General features: G+C 41.2%; 1 protein-coding gene across 1 annotated transcript in view; it reads right to left on the bottom strand.

Moving 5' to 3' along the window:
- zdhhc15b (zinc finger DHHC-type palmitoyltransferase 15b) overlaps positions 1 to 17,532 on the bottom strand; it is a 106,928-nt gene that overhangs the window by 37,109 nt on the left and 52,287 nt on the right. Inside the window, exon 3 of the mRNA XM_060832469.1 lies at positions 717 to 811. Within this exon, the coding sequence (XP_060688452.1) occupies positions 717 to 811 (95 nt within the window). The remainder of the gene's footprint in view (positions 1 to 716; positions 812 to 17,532) is intronic.

Consider the following 17,532-nt stretch of genomic DNA (forward strand, 5'->3'; position numbering starts at 1 on the left):
AGAGCTGTCCTGCCTGACCACTACATCAGGAGCTGTCTCAGAATCTTTAAAAATCAGTTTAAGCAGGCTCTGCCAAAAGACTAAAGCAGGCTATCTGCTCAGCTCCAAAGGCACAAGTCTGAACATAACTAATGTAAAGGAAAACACAGAATACAAAAAAAAGACCCAGTGTTGCATACCATCCTACAAGGATCTTACAATATTATAGAATTTTACAGACTATATTATTAACTACCACAGCAGTAAGTTTCATATGGCTGTTTGCAATAGTTGAATGTCTTACAGTATTGAATCTAGCCTCATGTTTAGAAGAAGCTTCTCCCTCTGCTGTTTATTGACTCACCCATAAATTTAGCACACATTTTTCCCCCTTCAGCTTAAATCCTAGAACTGATAAAGAAAATCACAAGCCAGGCATCTGCCAGTGCTGGTTGATGCAACACATGAAAAAAGTAGTCCAAAACAACTTGCATTTCCATGGCCTTCTCAACAGCTACCTTCAATAGTACGACCTGAATCAGCATCCAATCGCACTGAAAGGATTGAGGAACCCACCTTGCAATCGTCCACTCTGTAATAGAGTGTCTTGTAATATCAAACATTGGCAATGGGTGCAAGCAATCTTTATATAATTTACATTGAAGGTAAATATCATAAGAGGTTTGAACTTCGTGCAAAAAGGAAGATTACTACATATTTCACTCAAATTTAATTACCTTTCGGGAGGGTGAAGCTGGTACTGTGAAAATAGCTTTGCAATAGGTCCATACAAACATCACAAAAAATAAGTGAAATACCACAAGATACGTAGCTGCAATATAAAAGAAAGATCAGATGAAGAAGAGATCTATTATTAACAGAGTTTTAAAAAGTACATGTAACTATATTTACCATCAAAATGTTCTGTATACGTAAAGGTTGATTAGTCATTCAGTTCTGTTCTACAGGGACTGTACTTTAGCTTTTGCTAGGAACTCAATAAAATGAAATTTAATGGACAATTGTCAGCATTGCAATTGGTAAAGGTAAGCCAAAGGTTCACCATACTGAGCTAGTGGAGAAGAATACAAAGGGCCTGTGGCGTAGCATAATGATATTTGTATTCTCAAGTATTTGGTAAAATCAATCTCCAACTCAAATGTGTTTTCCTTTCACTAAATTTCACCAGGTGGTAACAACTCCAATTAAAGTAGCCATTTTGCTTAGTTTCTTATTCACCTGCATTGGAATTATATTATTTGTCTCAGCACGCCCTGTTCCTCAAGTGAAAGCAAGAATTGGTTAGAAAAATTTCAGGGCATGTGAGCAGATGCTGACCAAACTAAGCCTTGAAGTAACCTTAGAAACTTCACCAGTACATCTGCCTCAAACAATAAATATTCATGGCTAGACCAAAAATTTCCTCCACAGTGCCCCAATATGTGGTCATGCTTCTGAACATAAACAAATCTTCCATCCCCTTAGTCGTCACCTTTCTGGTGAAATTGCTAAATTTGAACGAGGCAGGCAGCTTTTGTGTAGCCAGCCATGAGTAGAGACTACCAAAATCTTTTTTCATTAAATGGAGAAGATTTTCATTTAGGCAGCCCCTGACTTAATGCCACACATCAAGCATATGACATTACCTGACTTGCATTTCTTAATAGGCTTGGGTATGTGTAATGCAAAGCTTAGTGAAGAGTAGTTTTAAACATTCATTAAATAGCGCAGATGGTAATCAGTACTGTACATAGATAAAGTAATCTAATAAGTGTTGAGATTCATCTAATATTAAAATTAAATATTAATTTTACAAGATTTACATATTCAGCTAAAACTTTTGACACCTTCAGTGTAAGTCTGATTTTATATTTCTGGCCTGAAAAGAAAAATAGAATTACACATAGATCTAAATTTTCACCATGACTGAGAGTGACTCCAACAGAGCTAAAATGGTGCTGGAAGGCAGAATTCAGAAGTTGCATCTCAAACTCTTCTATACCACCATGGGGCTGGAGGAAATGGTGGCTTTTGGATACGTGTGATTCATGGAGGATACTGCACACACAAAATTACAGCTGCCTTCAGTCCGATTGAATTTTTAAAGAGATTAATCAGAAGATCTAAAGCTGCTGGCATTATTTGAAGAGTTTTTGAAGAGATTCAGGCACACCTTCAGAAAAGACAAAGTGCCATATGGATTGAGGATGCATTAAAAAAAATGGATAAACCTTTTGCAACAGTCAAGCCGTCATGGAAGCTGTTGAGCTGTCAAAGTATTTAAATCTCCACATGTTTAAATTGTTGCGGGTAGGAAGAAGTAGGAAGAAGTAGGAAGAAGTCTGCAGTGTTTAAAAAAAAATCAGTACCTGCTATTTCACTGTCTGTTGACACAAGTCTGAGGGCTATCATTTCGGATTTGTGTTCTCGCAACTTATCAGAGTGAGGTGCTCTGTTATCAGTTCACAGTACAATTGGTAGCCCCGTGTTGTTAAAAACCTTTTGAAGTGAGACGGTGAATACAAGTGCTTGTTTCACAATGTATTAAGTAGTCGAAGGAAGTTAAAGACAGTGAATGGATTTTAAGTGCTCTTTTAAAATACTGAATTCAACAAAAGACAGAATAATTTGATTTCATCTGAGTACAGTTCCCAAAGTCCACCTATAGTGGACAGTTGACAAATTGGTATGGAGGGTGTAAGGACAAAGGGTGGTAGAGTCATGGATTGGCATGAGTTAGCAGTATGTTTTTAAAAACAGGCACAACAAAGCCTCTGATCATCAAGTCAATCCCTTTCCATTATGTATCTCCATTCATTGCAGACTCCAAAGTCTTTCAAAGGCAACAAGCCTAACACGCATTAAAACCCATTCCTGCCAACTTCAGTCATCTGGGCAACCTCTCCAAAGTTAGGATTATGAAACTGGTGATATTCCCAAAAATTAAAGTCATTGTATTGCATATGTTTATTAGCAAATTCCAATGGCAATTTTGATTTTCAAGTACAGTTATCATTGCTTTATTGGCCATAAACATGTACTTTCAAAGAAACAAGTTTTTTTGACATTTTGTTGATAAATCTTCACATTCACAAGTTTTACAACAAAACCATAAAAGGGTGACAAACCGATTTCATTTCCTCACATCTGCCACTACTCTGGAACAATTGCAAAAATAATCTTGTATTTATGATGCAATTAGGATTACTGTGACACAAAATTCCAGGATAACATTGTGCAGTGGATTGTAACAACAGAAAATACTTCTTTGTATTTAACAGTCTAAAGACCAGTCTGAAAGAAATTACATTGAAAATCACATGAAACCGGATTATATTTGAAACCTTAAGCTTTCAGAGCCCCGCTCCTTGCTCAGGCAGTTAGACACTGAGGAAGGAGCGGGGCTCCGAAAGCTTGCAGTTTCAAATAAACCAAATGCATTATAACCCCCGGTGTTGTGTGATTTTTGACTTTTGAAAATGTGTTGCTGGTTAAAGCACAGCAGGTCAGGCAGCATCCAAGGAATAGGAAATTCGACGTTTCAGGCATAAGCCCTTCATCAGGAATGAGGAGAGTGTGCCAAGCAGGCTAAGATAAAAGGTAGGGAGGAGGGACTTGGGGGAGGGGCGATGGAGATGTGATAGGTGGAAGGAGGTCAAGGTGAGGGTGATAGGCCGGAGTGGGGTTGGGGCGGAGAGGTCAGGAAGAAGATTGCAGGTTAGGAGGGCGGTGCTGAGTTGAGGGAACCGACTGAGACAAGGTGTGGGGAGGGGAAATGAGGAAACTAGAGAAATCTGAGTTCATCCCTTGTGGTTGGAGGGTTCCCAGGCGGAAGATAAGGCGCTCCTCCTCCAGCTGTCGTGTTGTTATGTTTTGCCGGTGGAGGAGTCCAAGGACCTGCATGTCGTCGGTGGAGTGGGAGGGAGAGTTAAAGTGTTGAGCCACGGGGTGGTTGGGTTGGTTGGTCCGGGCGACCCTGAGGTGTTCTCTGAAGCGTTCCGCAAGTAAGCGGCCCGTCTCCCCAATGTAGAGGCAGCCACATCGGGTGCAGCGGATGCAATAGATGATGTGTGTGGAGGTACAGGTGAACTTGTGGCGGATATGGAAGGATCCCTTGGGGCCTTGGAGGGAAGTGAGGGAGGAGGTGTGGGCGCAAGTTTTACATTTCCTGCGGTTGCAGGGGAAGGTGCCGGGAGTGGTGGTTGGGTTGGTGGGGGGTGTGGACCTGACGAGGGAGTCACGGAGGGAGTGGTCTTTGCGGAACGCTGATAGGGGAGGGGAGGGAAATATATCCCTGGTGGTGGGGTCCGTTTGGAGGTGGCGGAAATGACGGCAGATGATACGTTGTATACGGCGGTTGGTGGGGTGGTAGGTGAGAACCAGTGGGGTTCTGTCTTGGACTGGGTGAATAATGTTGCCGGTGGTTCCAAAGAAAGGGAATTCATAGAATGCCTGCAGGATAGCTTTTTGGAACAGCTTGTGATGGAGCCCACAGCAGAGCAGGCTACTCTGGACTTAGTGCTGTGTAATGAGGCAGACTTTATAAAAGATGTCAAAGTAAGGGAACACTTAGGAGGCAGCAATCATAATATAGTAGAGTTCAGTCCGCAGTTTGAAAGAGAGAAGGCAAAATCGGATGTAATGGAGCTACGGTTAAATCAAGGTTATTACTGGGGCATGAGAGAGGAACTGACGAAAATCGACTGGAAGCAGCATCTGGCAGGGAAGACAGTACAGCAACAATGGTAGAAGTTTCTGGGTGTAATTGAGGACACAGAACAGAGATTCATTACAAACAAAAGAAAGATTATCCGGGGAGAGATTAGACTGCCATGGCTGACAAAGTAAGTCAGGAAATGTATCATAGAAAAAGAGAGAACCTATAAAGTGGCCAAAAGCACTGGGAAATCAGAACATTGGGAAGACTACAAAATCAAACAAGGGATAACAAAGACAGAAATAAGGAAGAAGAGGATTAAATATGAAGGTTAGCTAGCCAGTAATATTAGAAATGATAATAAAAGTTTCTTTCAATACATAAGAAACAAACAAGAGGCAAAAGTAGAAATTGGGCTGCTCCAAATTGTTGCAGGAAGGCTAGTGATGGGAGATAAGGAAATAGCTGAAGAACTTAATAAATATTTTGTGTCAGTCTTCACAATGGAAGACATGAGTAATATCCCAACAATTAAGGAGAGTCAAGGGGCAGAGTTGAGTATGGTAGCCATTACAAAAGAGAAAGTGCTAGAAAAGCTAAAAGGTCAAAAAAATTGATAAATCTCCTGGCCCTAGAGTTCTGAGGGATGTGGCTGAGGAAATAGCAGAGGCGTTGATTGTAATCTTTCAAAAATCACTGGGGTCAGGGAAAGTCCCAGGTGATTGGAAAATCATTATTGTAACCCCTTGTTCGAGAAAGGATCAAGACAAAAGATGGAAAATTATAGGCCGATTAGCTTAACCTTGGTTGCTGGTAAAATTCTAGAATCCATCGTTAAAGATGAGGTTTCTAAATTCTTGGAAGTGCAGGGTTGGATTAGAACATGTCAGAGTGGATTTAGTAAGGAGAGGTCGTGCCGGAGAAACCTGTTAGAATTCTTTGAAGAGGTAACAGGTAGGTTAGACCAGGGAAACCCAGTGGATGTTATCTATCTAGACTTCCAAAGGTCTTTGATAAGGTGCCTCACGGGAGGCTGCTGAGTAAGTTGAGGGCACATGGTGTTCGAGATGAGCTACTGGCATGAATTGAGGATTGGCTGTCTGACAGAAGGCAGAAAGTTGGGATAAAACGTTCTTTTTTGGAATGGCAGCTAGTGACAAGTGGTGCCCCACAGGGTTCAGTGTTGGGGCTGATGCTGTCCATTTTATCTATTAATGATCTGGATGAAGGGACTTGGGGCATTCTGGCAAAATTTGCCTATGATACAAAGTTAGGTGGACAGGCAGGTAGTTCTGACAAAGTGGGGAGGTTGCAGAAAGATTAAGACAGTTTAGGAGAGTGGTCCAAGGAATAGCTGATGAAATTCAATGTGAGAAAATGTGAGGTTTTTGCACTTGGGAAATAAGAACAGAGGCATGGATTATTTTATAAACGGTGAGAAAATTCATAAAGCCAAAGTACAAAGTATTCTGGGAGTGCTGGTCCAGGATTCTCCAAAGGCTGACTTGCAGGTTGAGTCCGTCGTTAAGAAAGCAAATGTAATGTTGCTATTTATTGCAAAAAGGCTGAAATGTAAAAGCAGCGATGTGCTACTGAGACTTTATAAAGGGCTGGTTAGGCCCCATTTAGAATTTGGACCCCACACCTCAGGAAGGACGTACTGGTACACATGGATGATCCCTGGAAATGGTAGGCCTAACATACGATGAATGATTGAGGATCCTGGGTTTGTATTCATTAGAGTTAAGAAGGTTGAGGAGTGTTTAATAGAAACTTACAAGATAATGCATGGCTTAGAAAGGGTGGATGCTGGGAATTTGTTTCCGTCAGGCAGGGAAACTAGGACCTGTGGGTACAGATTTAGAATTAGAAGGTGTCAATTTAAAGTGGAAATGAGGAGATATTTCTTCAGCCTGAGAGTGGTGGGCCTGTGGAATTCATTGCCATATCTTAAATGTCTTCAAGGAAGAGATTGATAAATTCTTAATCTCGCAAGGAATTAAGGGATATAGGGAGAGTGCAGGTAAGTGGCATTGAAATGCCTATCAGCCATGATTGAAGAGCGGAGTGGACTCGATGGGCTGAATGGCTTTACTTCCATTCCTATGTCTTATGGTCTTAAGGTAGGTGATATCATTTTCAGAGGTTGGCAAATGGGGTCCAAATTGATATGTTTATTGATGGAGTTCCGATTTGAATGCCAAGCCTCTAGGAATTCCCGTGTATGTCTCGTTTAGCTTATCCTCAGATGGATGTGTTGTCCCAGTTGAAGTGGTGTCCTTCTTATCTGTAAGTAAGGTTAGTAGTGAGATACTGAAATACCTAGTAGAAGATTCATGCCACTCCATCCACTCCACCTAAGAATTCCTGAACGTCATCAAAGGCACCAAGAGAGAAGACGGCGAACTAATGGCCTCCTTTGACCTAACAGCCCTATTCACAACAATTAACATCAGCCTGGCCAAAGAGACACTGACCGCACTACTACTAAACGAACCGAGGACACAAACACCAGACAGCATCAATTTCATTAGCAAGCACCACATCCTCAAGCTAGTAGACCTGTGTCTCACACTACCCATTGTACCTTCAATGACAAGACTGACAAACAACTCAATGGAACACCCATGGGATCACCAATATCAGGCTTCTTAGCAGAAGCAGTAACGCAGAGACTTGAACGAACAGCCCTCCCCAGAATCCAACCCAAACTTTGGGTCCACTACGTCAACAACACCTTTATCATCACAAAACTGAACAAATTAGATGAAACCTACAACATCATCAATTATATCCTCAATGGCATAAATTTCACAAGAGGAGGAGAACAACAACAGATTCCCACTCCTAGATGTCACAGTGGAACAAACAGCTAATGGAGAACTCTAGACAAGTGTCTACAGGACAGCAACACATACAGACCAGATACTTAACTAGAGAAGCAATCATTCCAACACCCACAAATGGAACTACATCAGGACATTACTTAAATGGGCCACAATATACTGCAGCACCCAGGAACTATGAGCAGCAACAGAAAAATACCTATACAGCGTATTCAAGAGGAATGGGTACCCAATAGACACAGTCCGCCAATGCTTAAACAACAAACCCAAACAAGTAGACACAACATGCCCAGAAACTCAAGTCACATTACCAAACATCAAAGACATCTCAGAGATGACTACCAGATTATCTTGACCCCTTGGCATCATGGTAGCCCACAAACCTACCTAAACACTGAAACCTAAAGGACCCTATACCAACAACCTGGTCAATGAACTAGGCTTCAAGGAATGCCTTAAAGGAAGAAAAAGAGGTGGGAAGGTGGAGACATTTAGGGAGGCAGTTTCAGCCCATAGGGCACTGGTATAGTCATAGAGCCACAGAGTGATAGAGATGTACAGCACAGAAACAGACCTTTCAGTCCAACCCGCCTATGCTGACCAGACATCCAACCCAAACTAGTCCCACCTGCCAGCACCTGGCCCATATCCCTCCAAATCCTTTCTATTCATATACCCCTCCAAATGCCTCTTAAATGTTGTAATTGTACCAGCCTCCACCACATCCTCTGGCAGTTCATTCCATACATATACCACCCTCGGTGTGAAAAAGTTGCCCCTTATGTCTCTTTTATATCTTTCCCCTCTCACCCTCAACCGATGCCCTCTAGTTCTGGACTCCCTGACCCCAGGGAAAAGACTTTGTCTAGTTATCCTATCCATGCCCCTCATAATTTTGTAAACCTCTATAACGTCACCCCTCAGCCTCCGACGCTCCAGGGAAAACAGCCCCACGGTGTTCAGCCTCTCCCTGTAGCTCAGATCCTCCAACCCTGGCAACATCCTTGTAGATCTTTTCTGAACCCTTTCAAGTTTCACAACATTTTTCCAATAGGAAGGAGACCAGAAATGCACACAATATTCCAACAGTAGCCTAACCAATGTCCTGTACAGCCGCAACATGACCTCCCAAACCCTGTATTTAATACTCTGACCAATAAAGGAAAGCATATCAAATGCCTTCTTCACTATCCTATCTACCTGCGACCCCACTTTCAAGGAGCTATGAACCTGCACTCCAAGGTCTCTTTGTTCAGCAACACTCCCGAGGACCTTACCATTAAGTGTACAAGTCCTGCTAAGATTTGCTTTCCCAAAATGCAGCACCTCGCATTTATCTGAATTAAACTCCATCTGCCACTTCTCAGCCCATTGGCACATCTGGTCCAGATCCTGTTGTAATGTGAGGTAACCCTCTTCGTTGTCCCCTATACCTCCAATTTTGATGCAGCAATTAAAATAGGAAAAATACCTTGGAGCTCATAGGGATGGAAAACATTACAGGGAAAGTAAGGTTCAGAATCAAAATTTAGATTCAGAATCACTTGACAAACTAACTCAGAATTGACAATAAAAAAAATTTCAGCATAGTAGAAACAATTTTTAAAATAAGTTTTGAATTAATTCAGCATTTAGGATAAATACATTTATGGCCATTCCTCCAGTCAAATGTCTTATTCATTATCAGAAGATGACATTCAGTTTCTTGGCTTCCATCTAAGAAGCAAGGCAGATGAGCATGAATATTCAGTACTGAAAGCTCATCTGTTAAGATCAAAAGGACAACATGCTTAATGCAGAGCTCTAGTTTTTGGGTATTGCTCTCAATGAAAGCCTGTTGTATCTAGAGCAATTGGCTGTTATTATCATACATGGCTTTGTTTCAGTAAAACCTTGGAACTGAGATACCCTTCATTCCAACTTACTGCTTTTCCGAATACTTTATTTCTGTAAGTACTTAAAATGTGAAAATCTAAATCTACCTGTTATTTTCCATATTAAATCATACTCCATCAATTTTTATGTCAGCATTTTCAAAGCTAATATTTTAATTTGCTAAATCTTGGTTTAAGGCAGAGATTCATGAAAAGCTGTTAATCATTTTAGTGTGAAATAAAACTAAGGTGCCAGAGCGTACAGACTACAAATGTGCTCAGAATCTGGCTGCTTCTCCTTGGATCTCTCACTGCAACCAGCTACACCCAGGGTACCAGTTGCAGTGTTGGGTAGAGGTCAACAGGAAGTACGTGGCAATGCGCCAGCAAGTTCAACACAGCCCACATTGTATTTACACAGACACAGTCTCTTTTGTTTGGCTTTTCTGGGCCAATTTTTAAAATTCTACTAGATCAATCTATACATCCATCTGGAAGATTCTCCAGCATTTTTAAACAGCTTACAGTCAAATTTCTGCCCGTATGTGTCATACAATTTTAAACACCAGAAAATAATTATAGGGATTAGTTTGTTTCACCATTCATATTTTATATGTTTTGCTGTGCAGATGTGTTCAAATGAAAATCATTAATGAAAAGCACTGGGTATCGGTTAACTTTCTTCCTGATAATTATTTTGTATTCATCTTTCCAAATAAATGTTTGCTTTCCTTCCTATTGGTTTTTATTTTTTTCTAGATGTTCTCATTCATCAAGAACATTTTGTGGCTAGAATAATCACTTGCTATTTAACAGAACTAAAATTCAAAAACTTGATAGAATTTATTCAACAGAACATAGTAGAGTATCACCAGCATAAAATATGGTTCAGTGGGTAACATTCTCACCTCAAAGCTGTGAATTCAGGCACAACAACCTAAGGTAACAAACCAGTGAAAAACTCAGGGAGTACTGCAGCATCAGAGATGCCATTTTCAGATCAGATGTTAAATTAAGATTATCTGATCACTCAGATGGATTTAAAAGATCTCATTATACACTTCTGCACAGGAGCAGGAAAGATTCCCCAATGAAGTAAAAACAGTCCTAGCCAATAATTACACTTCAGTAAATCCCAGTAAAATATTATACGGTCATTATCACATTGCTGTTTGTAGGAGCTTGCAATGGTCAATTTGGGAGTTTATTTTTCACTTCTGAAGGGCAGTTATAATTCAAAAACACACAGCTGAGCTCTATCCAGCATCATTCATTTCACCACATAGCACAGATCCTGTTCTTTCTCCCATCAATAGTCAGACATTTACTCTCCTTGCTCTCCAAACTAATCCTGAATCTCAGCCCAGATGCCTGCCTCATTCATGATTCATACACACAGACGGAGTTACGTTCTGTATCTTGCAATAGCTGTCAGGCCCCATGTCTAAAATTTCAGCTACAATCTACTTGTCAGTCATCAGCCTATGAAGCTCAATCCAGACAGCAATAGCATGAGATGTACCTGCACAACCCAACTTCCATTAATCAATCTGTCAGGCTGCCTAACTCAACATTCATACTTTTATAAAAACATAAATTTAGCCAGGGACTATGTTAAACATACTCAATAGACCTTGCATGATTCCACACTCAGCGATCCTAACACTGGTAGCTCAATCGTGTAGTAATGACTTGAGGTAACCCCAACAATTTTCAGACAAGTTGGTTCACTTTCAGAATGTCTCTAAAGGTGATGTGGTTCACATCAGGTTGAAGGGTTGTGAATCATGAGCAATGCCTGTTCAAGAGTCAGAAATCTTTTTGACAATAATTTTAAAGGATGTTATTAACTTTATACATTATATTTATGATAATTTAAGTTTGCATTTACTGTAGTGGCTAATGATAGAGCTTGGTTGTTAAAAGATAAGTGACCATTAGAATCGGTGCTGTGCAAGAGTGCAGGTGCACTAAAGTATTTTACTGTGGATGAAATGCTTGTTTGCATTGAATAGTATTGAGTTTCACGTTTTAATATGCCAATTGAACAATTCACATTCCAGCCATCTGTTGAGTCTTGGAAAAGCGGAACAAATGGCTAACCTCTTAGATAGCACATTCATCTGTTTAGCTTTGAAGAAGTGGTTTTTGAATGGCTCTTTGTTTAATGTGAAATTTTTTGAGCATTCAAAGACTTACCAATATTTAAGTATTACGAGTTCTATATGTAATAGATATTGTTATATTATTTGTTCTTTAGTCGGTGACTGAGTCACAGGAACATAAACAATATACAATAAATTTCTGGCTTTTTAATTAAAACTGGATATAGAACATATACGGACAGGAGCACGCTCAACTCTAGAGTCACGTAAAATGTGACCATTTCCATTAGTGATTCAGCCCTCAGAGTCTCCTAAAATCCTCTTGCAACAGATACTGGATCACTAGATATCAGGTGTTTAGAGGAGGTATGGGGATTGAAGGGAGAAAAGGGGTATAGCAGATACTAGTGATAGATGTGATGGGGGTGATGGTGAGAGATGACAGCTAGGGTGCATAATCCTCATGTACAGAACTGGGCTGCTGTCTCATGAATGGAGGCAGGTCTTCTAAATTGCCGGCTTTGACATCTGCTCCCTTCCATTCCTTCCTTGTGTTTGGTTCAAGAGTTGATGACCTGGACTTCAGCTCAGTCCTGCAACATCACCACAAGAACAGCATGAGCTGGCACTGTCGGGTTCATGGGCGAGATTGTAACATCAAGAAATCTTTTGACTCAACTTCTGCCTAGGAACCCTCCAACCACAAGGGATGAACTCAGATTTCTCCAGTTTCTTCATTTCCCCTCCCCCCACCATGTCTCAGTCCCAACGCTTGAACTCAGCACCACCTTCCTAACCTGCAATCTTCTTCCTGACCTCTCCGCCCCCACCCCCACTCCGGCCTATCACCCTCACCTTAACCTCCTTCCACCTATCGCATTTCCAACGCCCCTCCCTCAAGTCCTTCCTCCTACCTTTTATCTTAGCCTGCTTGGCACACTTTCCTCATTCCTGAAGAAGGGCTCATGCCTGAAACGTCGATTCTCCTGCCCCTTGGATGCTGCCTGACCTGCTGCGCTTTTCCAGCAACACATTTTCAGCTCAAAAAAAGAAAATCAAGCCTGTAATCCTGGGCTGTTTTTGGGTTGCCTGCTTACTTCATTCCTACTTTTGCTCAGCGTTTCCTATACCCCATAAAGTACCTTACAACATGAGACACTGAATCAGAGTAGACCACCCAGCATGCTTTGCCATTCAATGCCATCAGGCTGATCTTGGACTTCACTGCCCTCTATATTCCTCAGTTTCTTGACAGACTTAATATCTGTCAACAAGCATTAAATTTATTCAATGGTGGAGTGTCCACAAATGCCTTGAGCAGAGAATTCCAAAGATTCTCATTTCTTGGGTGGAGCCATTTCTCCAGATCTCACTTCTAAATGATTCATCCCTTACCTGGAGACGTTGTCCTTATGTTTTTGGTTCATTGACCAGAGGAACAATCTCTTAAGCCCTTCAGAATATTGTTTGTTTTCTAAGATGATGCATTTCATATACATTCAAATAGTTCAATTTTCTGAGCACTAACGTACTTAGACAACCAACAAAATAAACAGACTATCAAAGGAAAAGAAAGAAGTAATTTCTCAATATTCATAACATAACATGATGTAACTTAGGGGTCTTCTATGACTACAGTAACCATTTGCATCAAGGGAAACTAGGCATCCAAGGCACTGGGCAATATAATAAATAGCTGCAACAGCCTTTCACAAAATGAGTTTTGGAGTTTCACCCTGAATCTCGGCAGCCAATATTACCCCAATTCAGTACCAATTGATAATGTCACTTAGGGAAAATGACACTAAAATTGAAGGTGTAGTGGACAGCAAAGGATGTTACCTCAGAGTACAACGGGATCTTGAACAAATAGGCTAAAGGGCCAAGGAATGGCAAACAGAGTTTAAATTAAATGTGAGCTGCTGCATTTTGGAAAGCCAAATCAATTCAGGACTTAAATACTTAATGGTAAGGTCCTGGGGAATGTTGCTGATCAGAGACCGTGGAATGCAGGTTCATAGTTCTTTGAAAGTGGAGTCACAGGTAGATAGGATAGCACACAAGGCATTTGGTATGCTTGCCTTTATCTGTCAATGCATTGAGTATAGGAATTGGGAGGTCATGTTGCGGCTGTACAGGACATTGGTTCAGCCATTTTAAGTATTTGATGGGATTTATCTTCGGATTCTCTGGGAAGCCAGGGAGGAGATTGCTGAGCCTTTGGTTTTGATCGTTATGTCATTGTCTACAGGAATAGTGCCGGAAGACTGCAGGATAGCATATGTAGTTCCCTTGCTAAAGAAGTGGAGTAGAGACAACCCTGGTAATTATAGATCAGTGAGCCTAACTTCGATTTTGGGGAAAGGGTTATAAGAGATAGGACTTATAATCATCTAGAGATAAATATGTTGATTAGGGATAGTCAACACGGTTTTGTGAAGGGTAGGTCATGCCTCACGAACTTTATTGAATTCTTTGAGAAGGTGACCAAACAGATGGATGAGGGTAAAGCCATTGTTATGATGTATATAGATTTCAATAAGGTGTTTAATAAGATTCCCCATGATAGGCTATTTCACAAAATATGGAGGCATGGGATTGAGGGTAATTTAGTGATCTGGATCAGAAATTGGCTAGCTGAAAGATGACGGAGGGTAGTGGAAATGGGAAATTATATCCTGGAGTTCAGCTACTAGTCGTGTATTGCTGTTTGTCATTTTTATAAATGACCTGGATGAGGGTACAGAAGGATGGGTTAATAAATTTGGGGATGATACTAAGGCCAGTAGAGTTGTGGGTAGCGCTGAAGGATGTTGTAGGTTACGGAGGGACATGGATAAGCTGCAGAGTTAGGCTGAGAGGTGGAAAATGGTTTTCATTTGGAAGGAGTAATAGGAATGCAGAGTCCTGTGCTAATGGTAAGATTCTTGGTAATGCTGATGAGCAGAGAGATGTCTGTGTCCAAGTACATAAATCCCAGAAACTTGCCACCCAGGTTGATAGGTTGTTAAGAAGGCATACAGTATGTTAGCTTTTATTGGCAAAGGGATTGAGTTTCGGAGCCACGAGGTCATGCTGCAGCTGTACAAAACTCTGGTGCAGCTGAACTAGTAGCATTATTTACAGTGCTGGTCATCTCATTATAGGAAGAAAGTGGAAGCTTTGGAAAGGGTTCAGGGGAGATTTAGTAGGATGTTGCCTTGTATGGAGGGAAGATCTTATGAGGAAAGGCTGAGGGACTGGAGGCTGTTTGCGTTAGAGAGAAGAAGGTTGACAGGTGACTTAATTGATACACAGAAGATAATCAGAGGGTTAGATAGGATAGATAGTGACAGCCTTTTTCCTCGGATGGTGATGGCTAGCACAGGGGGCATAGCTTCAAATTGAGGGGTGATAGATATACATAGAACATAGAACATTACAGCGCAGTACAGGTCCTTCGGGCCTCGATGTTGCGCCGCCCTGTCATACTAATCTGAAGCCCATCCCACGTACACTATTCCATGTATGTCCATATGCCTGTCCAATGACGACTTAAATGCACTTAAACTTGGCGAATCTACTACCATTGCAGCCAAAGCATTCCATACCCTTCCTACTCTCTGAGTAAAGAAACTACCTCTGACATCTGTCTATACCTATCTCCCCTCACTTTAAAGTTGTGTCCCCTCGTGTTTGCCGTCCCCATACTTGGAAAAAGGATCTCCCTGTCCACCCTATCTAACTCTCTGATTATCTTATATGTCTCTATTAAGTCATCTCTCAACCTTCTTCTCTCTAACGAGAACAGCCTCAAGGCCCTCAGCCTTTCCTCATAAGACATTCCTTCCATACCAGGTAACATCCTAGTAAATCTCCTCTGCACCCTTTCCAAAGCTTCCACATCCTCCTTATAATGCGGTGACCAGAACGGTACACAATACTCCAAGCGTGGCCATACCAGAACTTAATACAGCTGCAACATAACCTCCTGGTTCCGGAATTCAATCCCTCTATTAATAAAGGCCAAAACACTGTATGCCTTCTTAACAACCCTGTTAATTGGGTGGCAACTTTCAGGGATCTGTGTACATGGACACCGAGATCTCTCTGCTCAACTGCACTCCCAAGAATGTTCCCATTAGCCCAGTACTTTGCATTCTGATTACTCCGTCCAAAGTGTATCACCTCACACTTGTCTACATTAAACTCCATTTGCCACCTCTCAGCCCAGCTCTGCATCCTATCTATGTCTCTCTATAACCTACTACACCCTTCGTCGCTATAGGACAAATGTCAGAGGTAGTTTCTTTACTCAGAGTAATAGAGCGTAGAACCCCCTGCCTGCAACAGTAGGAGATTTGCCAACTTTAAGGACATTTAAATTGTCATTGGATAGACATATGTTTGAAAATGGAATAGTGTTGGTTAGATGGGCTTCAGATTGATTTCACGGAGCAGTGCAACCTCGAGGGCTTATACTGCACTGTAATGTTCTATGTTCTAATTCTGGTCTCCCTCCTATCGGAAAGATGTTGTGAAACCGAAAGGGTTCAGAAAAGATTTACAAGAGTGTTGCCAGGATTGGAGGGTTTGAACTTGGAGAGAGGCTGAGTCGGATACATGGCTTGGAAAGGGTGGATGCTAGGAAATTGTTTCCGTTAGGCGAGGAGACTAGGCCCGTGGACACAGCCTTAGAATTAGAGGGGGTAAATCAGAACAGAAATGCGGAGATATTTCTTCAGCCAGACAGTGGTGGGCGTGTGGAATTCATTGCCGCAGAGTGCAGTGGAGGCCAGGACACTAAATGTCTTCAAGGCCGAGATTGATACATTCTTGAAGTCACAAGGTATTAAGGGCTACGGGGAGAATGCGGATAAGTGGAGTTGAAATGCCCATCAGCCATGATTGAATGGCAGAGTGGACTCGAAGGGCCGAATGGCCTTACTTCCACTCCTATGTCTTATGATCTTATGGCTGCAGCTATTTCCCTGGAGTATCAGAGGCTGAGGGATAACCTTATTGAGGTTTATAAAATCATGAGGGGCATGGATAGGGTAAATCGGTAAGGTCTTTTCCCCAGGGTGGGGTAGTCCAAAACTAGAAGGAATAGGTTTAAGGTGAGAGGGGAAAGATTAAAAAGGGACCTAATGGGCAACTTTTTTACACAGAAATTGGTGTGTCTATGGAATGAGCTGCCAGAGGAAGTAGTGGAGGCTGGTATGATTACAACATTTAAAAGGCATCTGAGTAGGTATATGAATAAGGTAGGGTTTAGAGGGAAATGAGTCAAGTGCTGGCAAATGTGTCTAGATTTATATAGGATATCTGGTCATCATGAATGAGAAGGACCGAAGGGTCTGTTTCCGTGCTGTACATCTCTATGATTCTAAATTGAAATCACAGAACCCCCACAGTGTCGAAGCAGGCCTACAGGGAGCTTCAATATGCACTGACTATAGGACTAGTTCTGGGAAACTCAGATGCAATGGAAAAATCATTCCCCACAATGAATTACTTGCAAAAGGAAACCAGGGTTTCATGATGTCACACACTCAAGCATACCACAACAGAAGCTAGTTCTGGTTTCAGCCATTTTCTTAAAACAGCAGTTAGCCAAGAATATTATGTGTGTCTTTTGTAACTGTAGGAGATGCGTGTCGGATAGCAGATGATTTAAAAAAAATCATTGACAAAAAAATCTTAAAATTTAGCTTTTTTGGATATTTCTATGAAAGTCATTGTTGACTATTTGATATATGACGATCAACCATTGAAAACTTGAAGGTTTTTGTGCATTTAAGCAAACCAAAATCCGTCAGAAGCATTGAATGAGTAAGACAGATTTTACAGAATGAAACAGTAATGTTCAAGACTAATTAAATAGCTCTTTTAAAAGGAAGATTCAAGCACAGTAGGCTGAAAGACCTCCTTCTGAACTGTCTGATTTGATTTTCTTTTACAGAATGGGATTGACTTAATGAGTTATACATTTTACACCTGTTCATGAAAGACTAATGCAACCACATTGACCCAAATTTTCAGACGTCCACAAATTACCATAAAAGATTGCAAAAGAATTTTTTGAACTT

The sequence above is a fragment of the Hemiscyllium ocellatum genome, chromosome 11 (genome assembly GCF_020745735.1).
Source record: "Hemiscyllium ocellatum isolate sHemOce1 chromosome 11, sHemOce1.pat.X.cur, whole genome shotgun sequence".
Taxonomy (NCBI): domain Eukaryota; kingdom Metazoa; phylum Chordata; class Chondrichthyes; order Orectolobiformes; family Hemiscylliidae; genus Hemiscyllium; species Hemiscyllium ocellatum.